Source organism: Arvicanthis niloticus, chromosome 1 (genome assembly GCF_011762505.2).
Source record: "Arvicanthis niloticus isolate mArvNil1 chromosome 1, mArvNil1.pat.X, whole genome shotgun sequence".
NCBI classification, from domain to species: Eukaryota; Metazoa; Chordata; class Mammalia; order Rodentia; family Muridae; genus Arvicanthis; species Arvicanthis niloticus.
Window position 1 is genome coordinate 16001844 of NC_047658.1, and position 16493 is coordinate 16018336.

At 51.1% G+C, this 16493-nt stretch overlaps 1 protein-coding gene and 1 long non-coding RNA gene across 2 annotated transcripts in view; one reads left to right on the plus strand and one right to left on the minus strand.

The window, feature by feature from the left end:
- Window positions 1-5668, minus strand: part of LOC143442010 (uncharacterized) — a 51618-nt gene extending 45950 nt beyond the window's left edge. Inside the window, exon 1 of the long non-coding RNA XR_013109870.1 lies at window positions 5271-5668. This is a non-coding gene — a long non-coding RNA (uncharacterized LOC143442010). The remainder of the gene's footprint in view (window positions 1-5270) is intronic.
- Window positions 5432-16493, plus strand: part of Vstm2b (V-set and transmembrane domain containing 2B) — a 30229-nt gene continuing 19167 nt past the window's right edge. The window contains exons 1-5 of the mRNA XM_034511763.3: window positions 5432-5501; window positions 5910-6524; window positions 7076-7260; window positions 8358-8387; window positions 9512-9983. Of these exons, the coding sequence (XP_034367654.1) occupies window positions 6443-6524; window positions 7076-7260; window positions 8358-8387; window positions 9512-9983 (769 nt within the window). The 5' untranslated portion in view covers window positions 5432-5501; window positions 5910-6442. The remainder of the gene's footprint in view (window positions 5502-5909; window positions 6525-7075; window positions 7261-8357; window positions 8388-9511; window positions 9984-16493) is intronic.

Here is a 16493-nt window from a genome sequence, read left to right on the forward strand (position 1 = left end):
GTTACTCACATAGAGATCACAGCTGCCAGGAATGGAGACTGGAAAGTGTGACAAGAGACTCTATCCTCCCAAAACGTCTCCACTGACATGTTCCAACAATGTCATCCCAAGGAAGAAAACGCATGGGAGTGAAAGCTTTGACCCTCTGGCCTGGTCATGATCAGACAGTACTGTGTTTTCCAATCACTGTCTTCAGCATTAAGGTGAAGAAAGCTCGTGGGGGAAATAATAGAGTTTATCTCAAGCAGATCGATCAGCTCCATCTATCTGGACCGAGCCTCTTAATTCTCCATAATGTCAAAGCAATTTTTGGTTAAGTACACAGTCTGTCCTCTACTAAATTAAACTAATAGATCTAGTGGGAAATAAAATCCCAAGTGCATTGAGAATATTAAAAATAAAAAAATTAATTCTCTGTAGGTCTAAAGATTTATTTTGGCAAATGCTTAAATAACACACACACACACACACACACACACACACACACACACACAGAGGTGGTGTGGCTAAAATCCATCAGTGGGTGCTCACTTCTCCTGGTCACTTCTTGGTCTGATTCTGCTTCTCCCCAGCATCTGGGTTCGAGATGCACCAGGCAATGACTGCAATGCCCCACTCTACATCCTGACAGCACCAAAAGCCATCAGGTGCAGCTTTACAATGTGGACTGTGCTGTCGTTTCTACCCCAGTAGCTAAGTCATCAGCTCTCATAGTTGCTGCCTGCTTGCTCCCCAACTACACTGTGGGGTTTTCCACCTCTGAGTAGGCTGTAGGGTACTGCTGCTTGCTAGGACTTGTTCTCAAAAGTAACAGGAGTTTGGAGCTGAGAACGGTGGCAAACCAAGGATGCTCCTGAGAAATCAGACTGAGAAGAGCTGTCTACAGCCATGACCTTGCCTCTGCCTCCAACTGTGAATAGATTGCTAACACCCCTGCTCCTACCTCATCCTACACTATAAGCCAGCAGGGTCCCTGCTACCTCCTTGTCACAAATCCAAAACTTGACCTATCTCTCAACTTGTGATTTTCTTACTCTGGACTCCTTTCTGTCTCACTTACATCACCAGGTCTCTTGACCCAGCATGCTATCTTGGGCAGCCACTCACTCAAGATGATGACATACCCTAACCAGGCCCACAACAGCCCATTTCACTCACACTCAGCATGCAGGCTCAGTTCTGTCAGGAAGACCGCCTAAGGGTTTTCAACTTTCCTCTCATCACTGTCCTTAGATAGGGGCATCACTCCATCACATGCTGACCTGTTTCTTGCCAGACTCGCACCCTTGCCACAGGATCTCGCATATGCAGCTCTTGACCTCTCTCTTCTAGCCATAAAAATCCTCAGCAGGCATCGGGGTGCAAAGCCTGTGATCCCAGAACTCTGGAAGCTGAGGCAGAAGGATGGCAAATTTGAGGCCAGCCTTAGCTATGAGACTCGGACTTTTAAAAGATTGGACCAATGCCTCTGCCCGCGCCTACACCACCACCACCACCCATCACACAAGTGCAGAGGCCTTGTGCAAGGCACCTCTATGCCTTGTTTTCTGAAATGTTCCTAATGCTGGAAAGTAGTGAAGCAGATTCTGCCCAGGGCTTCCTTTTTTTTTTTTTTTTCATACCCCTTCTCTAGACAGTTGCTAAGCCCAGTAAATTGTGACTCTGATAGACTCGCAGAGAGCCCTAGTTCTGTAGACCCAGTGAGGGCCACTGCTTCTGATGTGAGCAATAGCAGGCCAGACCCTGGGGCCTGACAGGTGTGAAGCCCTTCTGTAAACCAGCTGAGCCCAGATGACTGAAAGCTATGTCTGATTTGCAGAAGGTACATGGACAGGGCCAGGCAGCCTCTATGACAGCCCAAGGTCTGATGAGCATACAAGAACCTCTCTTGTCCCCGTGCAATGTAGGGGCTATCCTCTCCCTAGAATTTGACACTCCAAGTTGGTCATGAGGCTGGACAGAAGAGAGCAAAAGGAACACAAAATGAAAGCTTTTTCACTTGCCTTCCTCCTGTCTCAGAAGCAATGTCTAGATACCCACCGACCCTTTTACTCTCTAGCAATCCTGTGGATACGGACATGATCTGAGTCCTTGCAGTGGGGTTTTCTTGAGGCCAGACTCCAAGCCTTTATCCCTGGACACTGATGGCAAATAAATGACTGCATTGCCCCAAAATAAAATTCCCCATAAATCTGATATTTTGCTTTAATCTGTCTGGTACCCAGAGTATGCTGGGGTTATTGATAGGAAAGTTTATGGATGGGCTGCATCTTAAAATCAAAACACATTACCCAAAATCAATGTTGCTGCACGTGGCAGTAAAAGGACAGGAAAGGTCAGCCAGGACAAGAATATCGAAGCCTCAACTCCAGGATGGAACATTAAAATAAATAAACTTTGCAAGTGACTCTAGGAGGAACATTTGCTAAAGCTGTGTTAGAGATATTTTCACAAGCGGCTGGTACAGATCACTGTCCTAAGAATGGCACTGGCAAGGGCTCCGTGCCCAGCTCACAGCTTAGCTATGGCAGAGATAATCGAGGCAGGTGGAAAAGGGCACCCAAGGCACTGTACGAAGATCTGGCAGGAACAAGCACAAGGACACAGCCAGTTCAAAAGTCACCAAGGACATTATAGGAGGCCCTGAATACTGTGGCCCCATAGGCACTTCAGACCTGTGGATGGGTCAGGAAGGAATCTGCAGTTCTCCACCCACTGGTGAATAATCACAGCAGGGAACTGAACATCCCTAAAATGCTCCCTCAGATCCATCAGCCATAACAGGAAACCACTTCCCTCACACAGACAGCATGCATGCTAGCAAGGCGTCTCTGCAGGTGCTGGAAGGATGTTTGCAGTGGGTAGGGCAAAGTTGCTGTGTCCCTCCCACCCCCAAAAGAAGCAACCTTTTAGAGAAGACACAGGTGCCTGCATTAGCACTTTGGCCCACCAAAGACAGGTGAGGAAGAATATGGCTCCCTTTTCAGAGGTAGTAGCCAGGCCAGAACGAGATAGGAATCCAAGAGCCCCTGCCTATCACCACGAAACTCCAGCAAAGGAGGCCAAGAGCCATCCTTGGCTCCTGAAGGTGTTCATTACTGACCCTAGCACACCTGCATGTTAAAGAGGGTGAGGAAGGTCCTGCTCTTCATGGGCAGGCAAGCAGCTTCTATCAACACAGAGTTGAGTAGGTAACTCTGCTCTTTCTCAGGAGCTCCAGGTTGCCTTGACGTGGAAGAGGGTTGTATACGTTGAAAAAAAAAAAAAAGAGAGAGAGAAAAGAAAAAAAGAACCCAAAATAAGACAGACCTAGGTTGAAGTCTCCCTTGGCCACCTACTAGTTGTGTGATCTTAGGGAAGTTCCACAAATTCTCTGAGCCTCAACTACCTCACCCAAAATATGCACTGAAACCACAGGGTCAAGCTAGTCCTGTGCTAAAGCCAGAGATGCCACAGTGACTGATGTAGACAACAAGTAGACATTGAGTCATATAACAGAAAGTGGTTGTTTCCAAGGAAAACAACATAAAGATGAACAAAGAGTGCTGGGGGAGGGGAGCTCCAGACTGCAGAATTAAACTTGAGTTAGAGGTAGGTGGGCCTAGCTAAGCAAGTGCCTTCCTGACAAAAGCCAGAGCATGAGTATCAGGAAGAGGTACGTGCTAGCCAGATAGCTTTGCACAGCTGATGCAAAGGCCCTAGGGTGGACCTAGTGTGCTGCATTGCAGGAGGGAGGACCTTGTCCAGAGAGGAGCCAGAGGAAGGACAGAATGGAGGAGAAGGCAGAAGGAGGGGAAGGTAAAGATGAAGAAGGCAATCAGGTGACCTTGGGAGGCCACTGGTATTGTCCTGACTGGAGCAGGAGCCACTGTAGGCTTCTAAGTAGGAGAGAGTGATCTTATTTGGGTTTGATAAGGAACTCTCGGTTGTCATGTTGAGAACCTGATGCACAGAAAGTGTGCAGCCAGTGTCTGCTATGTGGCAGGCACACAATGGCAAGCCGTTATTACTATTATTCTACTATTATAGTAACACCAACGTATGACACAGGCAAAAAATTCCCACCAGAGAGAATGGGTGGAAAGAATCCATAGACCTTCAGAGTGACCATGGTGTACCTCCCTCTAGCTACAGCCATCCCTCCAGCTGCATCGATCCCTCCAGCAAACCTGGTCACTGGCCATCAGTCCTTGATTGGATCTGGTACTGGGGAAGCAGCTCATCGCCTCTTCAAACAAGCCAATGCACAGTAGGATAGCTCATGTCATCATATCCCTGCTTGGAATCAATTCTCCAACTGCTCCCTTAGAAACCTGCTATGGTCCTCCGGTGTAGCATGATGCAAGTCTGCCCCCTCCCTTCAAAAGCTGAGGATGGCAAGAGGCCTTCAAGGTCTTGCATTCACAGGCCTATGGTGGTTTCTAAGGAGTGGTGGAACGTCCAGGGAGAGGCAGGCCAATAGTGATGATATGTAGAGGGACAGGCAATGGGGACCCTGAACAAAAGGTCTACAAAGCCTGATGCTCCAGAGCATCAGTGAGTGACCAGAGGGTGAAAATGACCCACTGGCCACATAAGAGGAGGGGTAGAAGGATGCAGTGCCTATGATACTCACTGGTAAGGGCAAAGCTTACCAGCTACTCTGGAACTGTGTCCCTGTTGTCTTAGACGAGGGTAGCCACAGGAAAATTATTTCCCTTTTGGTCTTCCCTCTTGACTAGCCATTAGCTCCCTGGCAGAAATACTAGGAGCTCCCCAGCTCTCGGGAAGTTTGCTGGGATGTGCTACCATAACTTAAGATAAAGCCATGTAATGAGACCAGACCAGACCACTAGCTGGGAAATCCCTTGAGGAAAGGAGAGAGACCCAAGGAGAGCTCTAGGGCTCTCCCAAGCCCTTGCGCCTGGACTGAACTAGTTCATCCACCTACACACCCCTTAGGAAGTCGTACCGCACTCTCTAGACGGCTAAAGACGTGACCCATTCTTGGTGAAGGCCAGGGAAGGTTCAGGGACACAGAAGAGGCAAGCGTGGGGGATGGGCTCTGGAACGTGTGGCTGTGTATTCCACCTTTGCTTGCTTCCACCTGGGGGGACCCCTTTGCTAAGGGTACAGAGTGGGAATTGGTCAGGCAGAGCTTGCTTGCAAGGACACAGGGACCAGCTCTCCTTGGGCAGGAAGACGGTCCCCACCCAGAAACCTCCGGAGCCCTGAGTCGTGCCCGGCACTCCCCATTTCACCGCACCCTCACCGCCTCTGCTGTCACTCACGGCCACTGCCTGCTGGTTCCCTGGTGCGCTCCGCGCCACAGGCACCTGCTCGCCGGGCGCTGGACGCTCAGTTCTTGCTCCCACACTGCGGACTCCTAGTCTTCACTGTCACTTGGCTTTGCTGCTGGCCGGACACAGCACCCCGCCCTTCTCGCCTTCCCCTGGAGCTCACCCACCCGCTATGACCCGGGTCTGGGCCAAAGAGTGGTGTGGCTCGTGGCTCAAACCTGGGTAAGGAGTTGAGGCACTGGGGGCTGCGGAGAGGATGGGGGACACACAGAAAGCGGGGTGGAGCAGCTGTCTCGAGAGACGGACACTGGGAGGAAGCCAAGAGTTTTGGTGGGAGGACCCCCTAAGCAAAGCAGACGCGGGGTGGGGCTGCGCTGCAGCCAGAGAGACGGTGGTCGCTCCAAGTGACCCCGTGGCGGGGCTGGGGGGGGGGTGGGGGCACGACGGGGTAGGGGCGGGGCGGACTCGCAGGGGAGGGCGGGGGTGATGCCGTGGAGGAGGCTTCTCGCCACCCAGCCACTGACCGCCCCCACCATTCCTTTCCCCTCCCCCCTCTCCCCGCCTCTCTCGGGCTGCGGGTCGGCCACGCCGAACCCGCTCTCCCCGCGCTGCGCTGCGTTCGGACGCCAGGTCTGCGCGCCGCTGTTGGGCGCCCACTCGCCTTGCGGAGTGAGCGGCGGAGAAACCGGCGGGGGCGGCGGCGGGAGAGCTCCGCGGGAGTCGGAGGAGGTGGCAGTCGGGAGCCCAGCCAGAAGGAGACCAGGAGGCAGACGCTGGTGCCTCTCAGGCGCTCACTCCCTTCTCCAAGGATGGGTCCTGGCGCAGTCCGGCCGTTGCCCGGCCCGCCGGCCAGAGACTGAACTGCGGATCCCATTCTCCTGTGGACCACCGGACTGAAGGAGGTACCGACCGAAGAAGCCTCCTGGAGGGACCTCGTTTCCTGCGTTCCCGGCGTAGCGCCCCCCGCCGGAGCCGCGCCGGGCCAGCCTGCAAGGAAGCCGGGCTGATTGGCGGCCGCCGGCGGCCAGGGGAGGGGGCGCCGTGCGGGGCCATGGCAGGCTCCGAGGCGTCCTAGCCGGAGCTCGAGCAGGAGCCGAGCCCAAGCTGCTGCCGCCGCCGCCTCTTCGCGCCGGGCCCCCGCCGCCGCCGCAACCCTGCGGGAGATGGAACAGCGGAACCGGCTCGGCGCCCTCGGATACCTGCTACCTCTGCTACTGCACAGCCTGCTGCTCTTCGTCGCCGACGGTGAGCGCGGGAACTTCGCGGCCGCGATGGGCTCAGGGGACCCTTTGCTAAGGCCACGGAGGTCTGCCAGTTAGCCAAGGCGGAGGAGGAAAGGAAGCGGCAGGCTTTACGGTCTCCAGCGATCCGGGTGTGCAACCCAGGCTGGGAGTGGGTAGGAGCACCAGCGCAGATGAGGGTCGACGCAGCTGTGGCGTCCGCTTAGGGAGTCCTTCCTCCCGGTGGCCGCTAAACAGAGGAGGCCTGCAGCAAGCGAGAGTTGGCGCGTCCCAGCCCGGCTCCAGTGCTGCGGCCCTACCTCCCATGCACCCTGCGCGACCTGGAGGGGAGCAGCCTGCAGCAAGTGGCGTGGCGGGTCCCCGCTGCCAGCTTTGCAGCTGCTCCCTGAACTTTGCTGGTGCCTCCCGCCCAGGGTCCCTTAGTAGCTGGGGAGAAAAGTGGGGGCGAGCCCAAGGCCGGATAGCAGGAGACCGACAGCTTCAGCCTCGGGTTGCCCCAAGCCCTCCCAACCCCCGCCTATCAGCTGGTCACGCCTCTCTCTCTCCCGCCCCCAGCTACATTCACCGAAGTCCCCAAAGATGTAACCGTGCGGGAGGGTGACGATATCGAAATGCCCTGCGCGTTCAGGGCCAGCGGAGCCACCTCGTACTCGCTGGAGATTCAGTGGTGGTACCTCAAGGAGCCTCCCCGGGAGCTGTTACACGAGCTGGCGCTCAGCGTGCCGGGCGCCCGGAGCAAGGTAATCCGCTGCCCTTCGTTGCACCCGCGTTTACCAGACTTCTTCCAGGGGAAGTGAGGGGTACCTCCACAGGGCGCTGCCCTGTTGTTCAGAACCTCCCATCCTCTGCATCTCAATAGCATTGTCAAAGTAAACGGATGTCCCCAGATGCTACAGCGTCTTTACCACTGTTTCCCCTTCTTGCCCAGCCCCTGAAAACCCACACCTGGTCCAATTTTCCTGCTCATGCTTGCTAGCTTTGGGACTATACTCTGATGAGTGCTGGATTGAAAAAAAAAAAATCACTTGGTTCTGACAGGCTCTCCTTTGCCACTCTAAGGTCCCAGAGCCAAGGAGTTCCGCTCCTTCAGAATGCATTTATGTGGTGGAGAACAGGGTACTAGAGCATGGTAGCCAGCCGATCACCCACCTCTAGCTTCCACAGAGTCTGAGGGACTGGTCCACTCTCAGTGGCTGGAAAACCTTAGAATCTGACCCATAACCCACACCAGCAATTATACACTCACCCACCTACAGTGTCCCCAGAATTCCACTCAGAGTTCCTGTTCTCATCCTCCTCTGGCTCGTATCCACATACCAGGCTGTCAGGGCCTTCGTGATGCTGGACTCTCCATCCAGCTTTCAGTTTCAAGAGGAGAATTTAGAGGAAGTGAGTGGGAGATGAGGTTCCCAATGCATCCCCTTGACTGCCCAGCATCCTCACTCTCCAGAGCAGACAGGTGTGTATCAGGACAGCCTCTCATTAGACAAATGGTTTTAGCCAGGAAAACTATTTCTCTCTTGGCGCACTGCAGGAATCCTAACGTATTTGGTACCCTCCACTATGCCACACCCCAGGTGGTTGAACTCCCAGCCCACCTGCAGAAAACATCCTTGTCAAAGACAGGTCAGAGTTTACCGTGTTCATAAATGCCAACAGCTTAATTTCAAAATCAGTCAATTAATATATCCCTCCCTCCCTCCCTCCCTCCCTCCCTCCCTCCCTCCCTCCCTCCCTCCCTTCCTCCCTTCCTCCCTCTCTCCCTTCACTTTTCCCCTCCATTCCTCCCGCTTCCCCCCTCCTTTTCTCCCTTTCTCTCTCTCTCTCTTCATTTTAGGTAACAAATAAGGATGCAACTAAAATCAGCGTAAGTGTGGAGAACAGCGTGGGCCGCGGGAGACCCCTTCTGGCCGCTTCGCGCCCCGCAGCTCCCTCCCCTTTAAAAAGCCTCTGCCGCGGAGCTCTACTACCACTGGGGTGTATTGTGGGCTCCTTGGCGTATCTGGGCGCCATCTGTCGCTGGTAGAGGGATTAGGTTGTCTTTTGTGTAAACCAAGGGTCCAAACCCAAGTCCTACAACCCCGCCGGGCACTCACCAATAAAACTCCACGTTCTCTGCACCATGTGCTCTGGGCCCTGGAGCACATATGCTCTTGCCTTTTCTGCTGTTATTTTTTCCAAGACCTAGAGCGAGCATGGCTTCTAGCTCAGGCTGCGTGGCACTCCAGCTTCCTACTCCTTTCCGCCCCACCCCGCACACGCGCTGCGCTAGGCTTGCCAGGAGCACCCTCCACTCAACCCTCCACTCCTCCTCCTCCTCTCCCCCCCCCCCACATTGTTATATGCCCCTGGGATGGGTGTCCTGGGATGGGTGTTTTTTGCAGTCAGGGGTTAGGGGATTTGTAAAGTTGGCGCATGGAGATAGCAGGGCCTGAAAACAACCAAACCCTCTTCGAGGGCCCTGTGTAGAGGTGAGGGCTTGTCCCTGTGTTTGGTGAGAGTTTCCTTAAGATTTCCACCATGCCTGAGGAAAAGAGGGATTTGTCAGGGCTATTAACAAATGGTCAGTCCTAAAGGACAAGGCAGGACAGGCGTAGTTGCGCATGCTACAGGCAAGATGGATACACCCCAGGTGCTCTGGGCTCTAAATAAACGTGAGTGTGATTTTGGGTATGTGTAGGATAACCCTCAGAACAGTTAGCTTAGGCTTTGAGGTGTAGGAAGGATGTGGATAATTAGCATCTTATAGCCCCAGCCTGCAAGAGTAAATGTGAGCTGAGTGGCTGGGAAATTGGGCTCCGACACAGTGCACTCTGCAACAAGGTGTCCAGGCAGAACTAAGAGCCATGTGCCAGTAGCGCGATGTATTGGGGTGTTAGGAAATATTGGGATGATATGGCAAGTTGGTACAGTGATGATAGTGGACCTAAGAGCCCAGTCACCAAAGGTGTGGTGCCCAATGATCAGACCTCTAACAGGGCTGTCTTGCAGACCGTGCGTGTCCAGGGCAATGACATCTCACACCGGCTTCGGCTGTCCGCCGTACGATTGCAGGACGAAGGTGTTTATGAGTGTCGCGTTTCGGACTACAGCGATGATGACACTCAGGAGCACAAGGCCCAGGCGTTGCTGCGTGTGCTATCGCGCTTCGCGCCGCCCAACATGCAAGCTGCAGAGGCAGTGTCCCACATTCAGAGCAGCGGCCCGCGTCGCCACGGAGCCTCCAGTGCTGTCAGCTCCAATAACGCAGGTGCTGCTGTTCGCACCACTTCTGAAACCAGCCATGATGACAAGAACCCACTTCCTGGGAGCCCTCCCGCTGGATCAGGAGTCCCGGAGGCCGCCGCTGCTGCCGCCTCCGCGACCCACACAGCCACCACAACTACTGCTGCAGCTGCTGCTTCTTCATCAGGGTCGCCGCCATCGGGACAGGCTGTCCTTCTGCGCCAGAGGCACGGCTCCGGTAAGGGCAGGCCCCTGGGGAGCCTTGCGTGCCTGGGAGAGGGAGGGGAGCAGCTAGTGCATCCGCAGCGCCAGATAGTCTTATAGCAGCTGCAATTGTGTGCTCCAGGACCTTTTCTGCTGCGCCTTTCTTCTGTTCTCTGGGCTTTTCTCCAGTCTTGACTCTAAACGGGTTGGAGCATCCTACCAAGTATATTCATAACTCCGTGGGCTACCCTGCTTGGCACTGAGGCTGGGTTGTGAGCCATCTTCTATCGGACAGCATTGAGAGCTGTACTTCCAGATCCTCAAGTCTGGACACATACTCCCCAGGTGGGGTACTCCTTTTGAAAGAGAATGAAAACAGTGAAAGCAGGCTGTTGTCCGTTTTTTGCTGATTGGTTGCTTTGAACTGTCTTATAAGGTTCAGGAAGTTTGGCTGTGTAGCCTTTGCTAAATGGTTTCTAGGTGTGGCTTTACACAAGCTGTGAATTTTGTGTGGACATCCAGAGTTCCAGCTCTCCTTGGTTCCAGAGGGAAAAGAGTTGGGCAATGGAGCCCTGTACCACAGTTATGAAGGTACATGGAGGCTGACACCCATTTTCTTGGAAGTTAAAGACTAGGGAGGCAAAGTGCTGAGGTTGGGGGTTGTCAGAATAGAAGACCAGAAAAGTGAGCTGCTGCTCTATTAACAAGACCCTGGGGCTGTTTACATAGCAGTAATGAGGGTTCTAGGATGCCCAGAAAAAACAGAAACTTCTGTGCCAAATAACTTTTCTTTCAAAATGCTCCCCATCTTCAGCCCAACTCAGAGGAACACTATCTCCAATGCTCACTCCTTGTGTCTGATTTTAAATAATCCACCCCCTGCCTGAAACCCCCTCCTTAATATTGTATGATGCGTATTTCCCATGAAGGAAATCTCTACTGGGATTACAACCTGGAAGGCTAGGGGGGTCACATGACACTGATGGGGTAGGTCATACTGTCTGCACCCAGCTTGGCTGTTCTCAAAGTGCATCCACTGTTGCTAGCTAGGAATACAGGCTCCTGGACAGTCCTCACTGAACCCAAGGTGACAGGTCTCACATCACCACGTATCCTGCCCTCTTGCTGATCCTTAAGCCTTTGAATATCTGGAAGTAGCTGGTCCATTCTGAGCATCAGTTCAGCCTCCTTTCTCCCTCAGTTACTTCCTGCTGTGGGAGTACAGCACTGTCTCCTCCCCTCTTTGGGAGATTGCTTTCTGTGTTTCCCTCATGATAGCTGGTGCTGTGTCTCCTTTCCTTATTTAAGAAACTGCACTGTATCTCTTCCACGGGAGTTTGTTCTGCTTCTTCTTCTCCTCCTCCTCCTCTTCCTCCTCCTCTTCCTCTTCTTCCTCTTCCTCCTCCTCCTTCTTCTCTCTCCCTTTCTCTTTGTGCTCTCTCCTTACCTCATTTCCTTCTTCCCTCCCTCCCTCCCTCCCTCCCTCCCTCCCTCCCTCCCTCCCTCCTTTCCCCATACACCCTGTGACAGTAGCTTGCTCTGTTTTTCCCCTGTGGGAGTCATCTCTGTGTCTTCCCTGTGGGAGTCTACTGTGTGTCTCTCCCCTAAGAAATGTAACTGTGCCTCCATCCTCTGTGGTTTGGAAGGATTTTTTTCCCCCTCTTAGTTCCACAGACCTACAAGAAACAACCCCACTCCATCCCAGCCTTCCATGAGAAAGATGAATCAGCTCCAAACAAACCCAAAGTCTTTTGCCCACTGTGGGACTTTATGCCATCTGTATTAATTTAAGATAGTGTTAAGTGCCATGTCAAAAAGGCAAAATGTCAGTAGCTCAACACGTTCCAAATTTATGATCTTGTTTGCATCACATCTTGCCCTAGGGTGGGAATCTTGTAGCTCTCTATTCATAGTCATTCAGAGACTCTGTTTGATGGACTGTACTAGCTCCAGCAAGTGTCTCCAAAAGTCACTGGGAAGCAAATATAGCAGTATATAAGGGAAGAGATATAGAAAATGTCCTTCTGACCCAGTTCTAAGAGAAAATGGAACCCTAAGGCTATAAGGCATGCACAAAACACAGTGATTTCACATATTTCCTATGTATTTAGAATAACTTTATCTGCAACATTTGGAGAAACTGAAGAAGGTGTCACTCAAAGCATTCTGTAGTGGATTTTCTGTGAAAAAAGGCACCCAGGAATGGCAAGGTGGGTTTCTAAGGACCAGGTCTAGAGGTGGCAGACATCACATCTGCCTTCATCCACTGACCACCACGTGGTCCCACATAGATGCAAAAGTTTGGGGAAAATGTACCAATCATCTTGACAACTGCTTTCCAGCTTCCTCTCTCTGCAATGGAAGAGAGCACAAACTTTGAAGGAACTGTCTCTAAGTAGCACACAGTGGGTATATTAGGAAAATGTTTATTGACACATGTTATTATTGGCTTAATTGCTGCTGATGAGAGAAAGGACTCTTCTGCCGTTTCCTTTTGGAAAGTAAGAAATAAGTATATGTGACAGATTGAAGTAGACCTCTGGAATGTTCCCCAGAGCAGTGGCAAAACAGATAATCTGAAAGTTCAGATAAAAGTTATATCTTTGCCATTTGAGAATTTGTATGTGGCTTTAGGTAAGTGATTTAGCAAATCTGTAAAATGAACAGTGTGCTAGTCTGACGTTTCCATTGCTGTGGCAAATGGAAGAATGATTTAACAACTCGGCTCACAGTTTCAGACATTGCAGTTCAGACACTTCATTGCTTCTGGACTACAGTGAGACAGACCAACGTGGTTGAGCACATACAGAGAGGGCTCAGTGTGGGAAATCCTGTGCATACATGTTCATCATAATCACCATGGTCTTAGCTGTTCAGGATGGAGAGGAAAAGAGGAGAAAAGGAGCAAACTGACAACTGGAGAGCAAGCTGTGGAGGGGCCTTACGAGATAGCTGAGTGGTACTACTGGGGTTTATCAGAGGCTATGACCAAGAAGTACCATGTACCATAGATTCCTAAGAGTGAATGTGGCCACACTCATGACATTGTAATGAGACCAAGGACATGAGCTCATTCCTGGTTGAAACTCCTCTTCTTTTAGCTAGTGTCTGGGTGCTTGTTAACCAAGCATGGCTAATCAAACCTCCAGTCTCTGTGCTAGCCACTGAAGTTAGATGAGTAAGTAAAGAAGCTCCAAGGTTTTCTACCTCATAACAACATTCACTCTTGGAGTGGGATGATGTAATACATCTTAAAAGATATAGGGTCCTGCCATCAGAACCCTTACATCACTGTTATCAGAGTTGCCACAGCAGATGGGGTCTTGAATGCCTGCCAGTCACAGGGCCCTACATAAATGCCATGAAGGCCAGGATGTCAGCCATGTTGGAATTTCTGTTTGTCTTTCCTGTGCAGGAAAGTAGTGTTCACTGTCATTCGGAAAGCACAGGCAGCTGGGGTCCCTGAACGGCAGACAGTGCTGTCCCATTGCATAGAATATGGTAGCTCTTAACATTTTTATCACACAGCATCTCCAGCTCCTATACAGGACAAGAAAAGGCATATCTCAGACAAAGTCCTGCTTTTTTTCTAGCTTCCCCTTGAAAGTGAAAGGTGATCAGATAAGTCATCAAGCCAAGCACTGTCCCCATCCTCGAAGCCTCTCTGCGAAAGTCTTAGGAGAGCCACTTAGTTATAGCTACTCTGGGCCTAGAGAAATGGGACATGTGACCTATATTCTACAAACACAACTAATAGCTTTGATCCAAAGGAGAGAAGGTTGAAATCTTTAGACTGTTTGCAGGGTAGGTATTAACCTTTCTGCAAGACTTCCCTGAGTTCACTGCCAGCTGGGTCTTATGAATTCCCCAGGGAGGTGCCAGGCTCAGGAATATTTCTGAGCCTTTAATGGCAAGGGATTACAGCATGTTCTGGGCCTCTTCCCAGTGCACAGTTCTAAGCCAGAGTGGCCCATTGCTCTTGGTTAACAAGCAAGCATGTTTGTAGTGTTTCTCAATCAGGATGCTGGTGGAGCAGATGGCACAGTCAAGCAGAGTCACTGTTGGGCTTTGGAACACAGTATTTATGAAGGTAGAGAGGCAGGGTTAAACCAGCCAGCAGAGGAAGATTGAAAGTCCCTAGGGCCAGCAGGAAAGGAGGTACTAGTGTCCATGGGATGCAAAACAAAGACTGGTAAAAACGAGAATAGCTAGAGGACAGGGTTCCAAGATCAAAACTGTGGTGTTAAAAATCTCAATAGTGGGAATCAGTTGACTTGCCATGACCCAGCAAGGACTTGATGCCCCTCTTGCATGTTCCTAATATGGCCTCCTATTAGCCAAACCCCTTTGAAAGCCAAAGACAAGGGAATTTGGGGAAGCTGTTCAGAGAGGTCAGCCACAGGGTTTAGAGCAAAGTGAAAAAGGGCAAATGGAGGATGCAGGGGCAATGGAGGGGTTGCCCCAGCCTTGGAGCGCACCCTAGCTTTTTCAGACCAGCAGCTTCCAGAGTGGCCCAAGCTACCACATGGTCCCATAGGCAGTTAATGCCTAAAAGAACTACTTCAGCACTATCAAAAGCAAGTAACAGGGCAGCTTGCTCGAACCATTGCCCTTTTCCTACCCCTCAGCCTGGAAAGAAAACCTTTTCTCATCCATCTGTGCTCAGTGTGGCCATAGAAGTATTTGCACTAAAAGTTTGTTTAAATTTTTTATTTGATTCATGTTTTATGTTTTATTAGTAATCATGGGTTGGATTAGCAAAGCAGAGCAGGCAGAGAAGACTGTGTCTCTTTCTTGCCATGTGAGGGCACCTGATTATGCATGAGTGCTGATCCATTGTCATGAACACTTTGTTGCTGGTTGCCACTGAAGGTTGGAGGAGACAGAGTATCTTCCAAACACTTCTAATGGAGGAAAGGCACCATGGAACTTATCCCAGCCTCACAAAAATAATATAGTTTGCAACAGAAAGACTCATTCTCCTTCTGTAGGGACCTTGGGGTCTAATTGTGATGAGACCACTAACTATCCTTAGAGCTTCAATTTTCCAAGGAGACATACCACAACCCCTACTGGGTGTATCTGGATGCAGAGAACTAGCTCCTCTCAGTATTTCAATTAATGGTTAGACAACAGCCAAGGCCATGGTGTTTCTGTAGTGTTTAGTGTTGAAGAGGCTGCTTCTGCTGAGAGCTATTGGGAGGGTGTGGGGAAATCCTTGGGTGCTGCCATGGTAACCATAAACCATGACCAGAGGGGTTGAGGATGAGGTGAAAATACTCTCTGACTCAACCTGTGCCCTGGGTAGCTAATACAGTGGTGCCAGGCTGATCCCCAGCCACAACAGCAAAGCCAGAAACCCTGGCCTCAAGAGGGCTCATAGACCATTGCTGTCAATAGTCTGCTCATCCCTAAAGCTCTGATGTGATATAAGGACCTCACTTCTGGCAGGAGGAAATAACGTGGCAAAAAGGTGTCCTCAGAAGAGAGAGGAACTCACTGAACATCATGAGGGAGAAAAGAAATGAAAGGAATCTATAAAAGAAGTTATGGAGACTCACAGTGGGCAAAAGACATCTACATATTCCCAAATCGAGGTGAAGGCTTGTCTTATCAGTGATAGGAGAATCTTTTTCTCTCAGCCACTGGGATTCTGCCCAGCCTAGCCTTATGCTTCCCTTGAGTGGGGGACCAGAAATGGCAGCCGTGGACTTGGACTGTTAATAAAATCAGGAGAGTCTTCCTGTAGCAGACTGTTTCCAGGCTTGAATCAGTTAGGTTTGGTGTCTCTCAGCTTAGGTAATGCCTTGACGTGTCTAGATTCTCCCATAGCTCCCCACCCAGATCCCTGAGATGGACTCTGAAGGCTGCATGAAATGGAATGGTTTTGTCCTTTACATCCACACATAAGCAGCCAATCAGCTCACGGCCCAGCCTGTCTCTCTTGGCATTAGAGATCCCCAAGAAAGACCAGCTGCTTCTGCAGTGTAATGATTATTCAGTTATATCTGCCTTTTACTGAACATGCGTACCTGCCACTGTCACCTCTACATAGTGTCAGTAGCAGTTCTCCCCAACTCTTACTGTCTTTCTTCATCCCCAAGAACACAGCTCCTTCCCTAGTTTCTTGCTGGGGTCCAGATTCTTTCATCCACCCTAATGGCAGCCTCCAAGAGAAAAGCCAAGCGCCAGACTTTCTAAATGTCACCAGGAGCCAAACCACTAAGGAGCCTCTCATTAAACACACCGGTAACACATTTTTAAAGCTCTGAATGTTAAGGATTCCCCAAGCATCCGCAGGGATAAATGAGGTCAAGTGCTTCTGTAATATGATATTGATTAGTCCTGCTCCATTCGGACAGTGGCGAGGCCTTGCTTATGATCTAAAGCCTGGAGCTTTATGGGCATGCTAGCAAGGCTTTAAGATATTTTTGCAGCACAAGGTGGTGATGGTGGTGGCGGTGATGGTAGTGGTGGTGGTATTACCTGGTTTATTCCCTAGTTCTCTGATGATGTTTCTCATGCACTTCTTGCAAACCCCTCT